This window comes from Poecilia formosa, unplaced genomic scaffold (assembly GCF_000485575.1).
Source record: "Poecilia formosa unplaced genomic scaffold, Poecilia_formosa-5.1.2 Scaffold183, whole genome shotgun sequence".
NCBI classification, from domain to species: domain Eukaryota; kingdom Metazoa; phylum Chordata; class Actinopteri; order Cyprinodontiformes; family Poeciliidae; genus Poecilia; species Poecilia formosa.
This window is the reverse complement of record NW_006800122.1, coordinates 53,028-56,140: the sequence shown is the minus strand read 5'-3', so window position 1 is coordinate 56,140 and position 3,113 is coordinate 53,028. Positions and strand designations below refer to the sequence as shown.

General features: G+C 40.0%; 2 protein-coding genes across 2 annotated transcripts in view; both read right to left on the bottom strand.

The window, feature by feature from the left end:
* The window catches only part of LOC103147511 (protocadherin gamma-A11-like), a 16,917-nt gene extending 14,268 nt beyond the window's left edge, over positions 1–2,649 (bottom strand). Inside the window, exon 1 of the mRNA XM_016678425.1 lies at positions 29–2,649. Coding sequence (XP_016533911.1) covers positions 29–1,775 — 1,747 coding nt within the window. The 5' untranslated portion in view covers positions 1,776–2,649. The remainder of the gene's footprint in view (positions 1–28) is intronic.
* The window catches only part of LOC103147444 (protocadherin gamma-A10-like), a 28,961-nt gene that overhangs the window by 18,885 nt on the left and 6,963 nt on the right, over positions 1–3,113 (bottom strand). The window lies entirely within an intron of this gene.

Genomic DNA, 3,113 nt, shown 5'->3' with positions numbered 1-3,113 from the left:
CGAGGAACCATTTCAGCCACCATGGCGCCACCAGTCTGGACTGGGTACAGAACCTGAGGAGGGTTATCGTTCTGGTCCTGAATCAGAATTTTCATAGTCACGTTGCTGCTGAGAGGAGGAGAGCCACCATCTTGTGCTTTGACCACAAGCTGAAACTCTTTTATTTGCTCGTAATCAAATGACCGAACTGCCCTTAGGACTCCGGTTTCAGCGTTTAAAGACACGTAAACAGAGACTGGATTTCCTCCAACCTGCGTGTCTTCTAAAATATATGAGATTCTGGAGTTTTGATTCCAGTCGGAGTCCCGCGCATTGACAGAAAATATAGAATAGCCAATTGGATTGTTTTCCACGACGTATGCAGAATAGCTACTTTTGTCAAACAATGGAGCGTTGTCATTAACATCCGATACTGTAAGACGCAATTGTGTTAACGATGACAGAGGAGGATTACCGAAATCAGTAGCTGTTAACGTTATGTTGTACTCTGGGACAGATTCCCTATCTAAATCTTCATCTAAGATTAAATTGTAGTAGTTTGTTAAAGATGATTCAATTCTAAAAGGAAGTTTTCCAACTACAGAACATTTAATTTGACCATTTTTGTCAGAGTCAGCATCTTTAATGTTTAAAATAGCAACTGTTGTACCGGTAGGTGCATTCTCTACTATCGGACTGGAAAAAGACATCACACTTATTACTGGGGCATTGTCATTAATGTCAACTACATCAACTATGACTTTACTTGTGCCAATCAAGCCACCCTGATCTTTTGCCTCAACTCGCACCTCATACCTTCTCTGTTTCTCAAAATCTATTTCGCCAAAAACATAAATTATACCCGTGCTATTATCGATGCTAAAAATATCCGCAGCGCTTCCTTTCGTTTTAGACAAACTAAAAGAAATGAGCCCATTTGATCCACTGTCAGCGTCCGTGGCGTTCACGGTAATAACACTTGTACCTTTAAGAGTGTTTTCCACCACAGACGCTTTATAAACCGACTGATTAAATACTGGAATATTGTCATTGGCATCTAACACAGTCACATCTATATTCACTGATCCAGATCTCTGCGGAGTCCCTCCATCAACTGCGATCAGTTTCAAATGCAGGTCGGGACGTTGTTCTCTGTCTAAAGCTTTCTGCAGCACCATTTCAACATTTTTACTTCCGTCTGTATTTACATGTTGCTTTAGTATAAAATTGTCGTTTGGTGATAAAACATAATCCTTCAACGCGTTTTGGCCTACATCTAAATCCTCTGCGGTCTGCAGCGGAAACTGCACCCCGATAGCGGCTAATTCGCTGACTTCAAACCTGATTGGTTTATCTTTGCTTGGAAAGACGGGCGCATGATCATTTATATCCAAAACCTCAACAGTAATTCTATGCAGCTCCATCGGGTTCTCCAAAATCATCTCAAAGCTGAAGCTGCAAGGCGTAACCTCTCCACAAAGCTGTTCTCGGTCTATTCTTTCGTTCACAAGGAGGATCCCTTTGTCTGCATTCAGCTCGGTGTAGTGAACGTTTTCTCCGGTCACAATACGGGCGCGTCCAGTTCGGAGCCGTTTTACATCCAAGCCAAGATCTTGCGCCACATTACCGATGACGGAGCCCTTCTTCAGTTCCTCTGGCACAGAATAGCGAATCTGTGCATCTGCCATGTAAATAAAATAAAGCAGAAAAACAAGCAGCCCCATTTGCCGTTGCATCCCGGAAAATAGTCGCCATTTTATCCAAGCGAAGGACACGCATTTTATATTCCCCATCATTTAAAGGTATAAGCGAAAACTGTCCAAAGGATTATTTACTCTGTCGTGGCTTAAAATGCTATTTGATGTTTTGTATTTTTTTTTTTTTTATAAATGTAGATTTTCCGAGTCTTCTTTTATCAGTCCGGTACAGCTGCTACCTTGAATTTGTAATAAAGTAAAACGACCCGCCTCCTCTGCACATTCTGCATGAGGACAGCCTTAGTGACGAGATGCACAGAAACTCTTTTTACAGACCAACAGCGTCGCTTAGAGTTAAAAAAAAAATACAGAAATGTCAAACGACGGCTAAAGACTGTAATACTTTAGATATATATCCTCTGAGTTTAGGATTTAATATTGCTTTTAAATTGAAGAGGGAGATAAAACAGCTAAAAATAATAAAATGAATGAATGTACAACTAAAGATCTATTGCTAAGATCAACACAGAGAACTCAGAAGCATGTAATCAAAAGCTTAAATTACTTCCTGATAGCGTGACGAAGCGATACATATGATGATATGTTGTCTTTCACTGACCATTATTTTTGGGGAATTAACAAGGTGACTACGTGGTGATTTATCACGTATGATAACTGATGTCTTTTCTCTTTTAACCACCATACACGATCACAACAGGTTAGTTCTTCTACTGCTACATTGGGGCTTGTGGATATTTTCAGAATTCCAATAAAGTTTGGAATATTTTATTTTAATGCCAAAAACACTATGTTGGCCTATTTTTTTTTTTTTTTAGAAATTCCACCATTTTGATAAAAAATAAAAGGGCAATGATGTCTTCAAATCTATGCACGTTAGCGTCTACATTGTGTCTGCATACAAATCAGAGAGTATATTTGCGCACCTGACGAAGTTTTTTCCGGATTAGAAAACAAATGACCCCTCCCGACCCCACTGAGGGACAAGGGTGTTCAGAAAATGGATGGATGGATGGATAGAAAACAAATGAGTTCAAAGAACCTCACATTTTCATCCCCTACATATTTTTTGTCCATTTTACATTGTGTAGCGCAACGCATATGCATCTAATATAGAGTACTATTATTTTAGGACGTGTTTCAACGCTTTTTTTTTTCTTCAAATGATTTGTAAATTGAGAAATAACTTACAGCAAAGAGAAAAGGTAGAATGTCTGAACTAACCTCTAGAGGAGAGTCGAGGTCATCCAGGATGCTTTTCTCACTCTGTATCCGTTGCATTGTCCCTGTGGCACTGGGATCCATTAGCAACACGTTCTGACTACCAGTTCTGCCAACCTTAATGTCACTCTTTCTGGAGTCAGTCGTCCTGCACACCTCGTAATTGTAAACGTGTGGCAGAGTTCCTGTTCCCAAAGT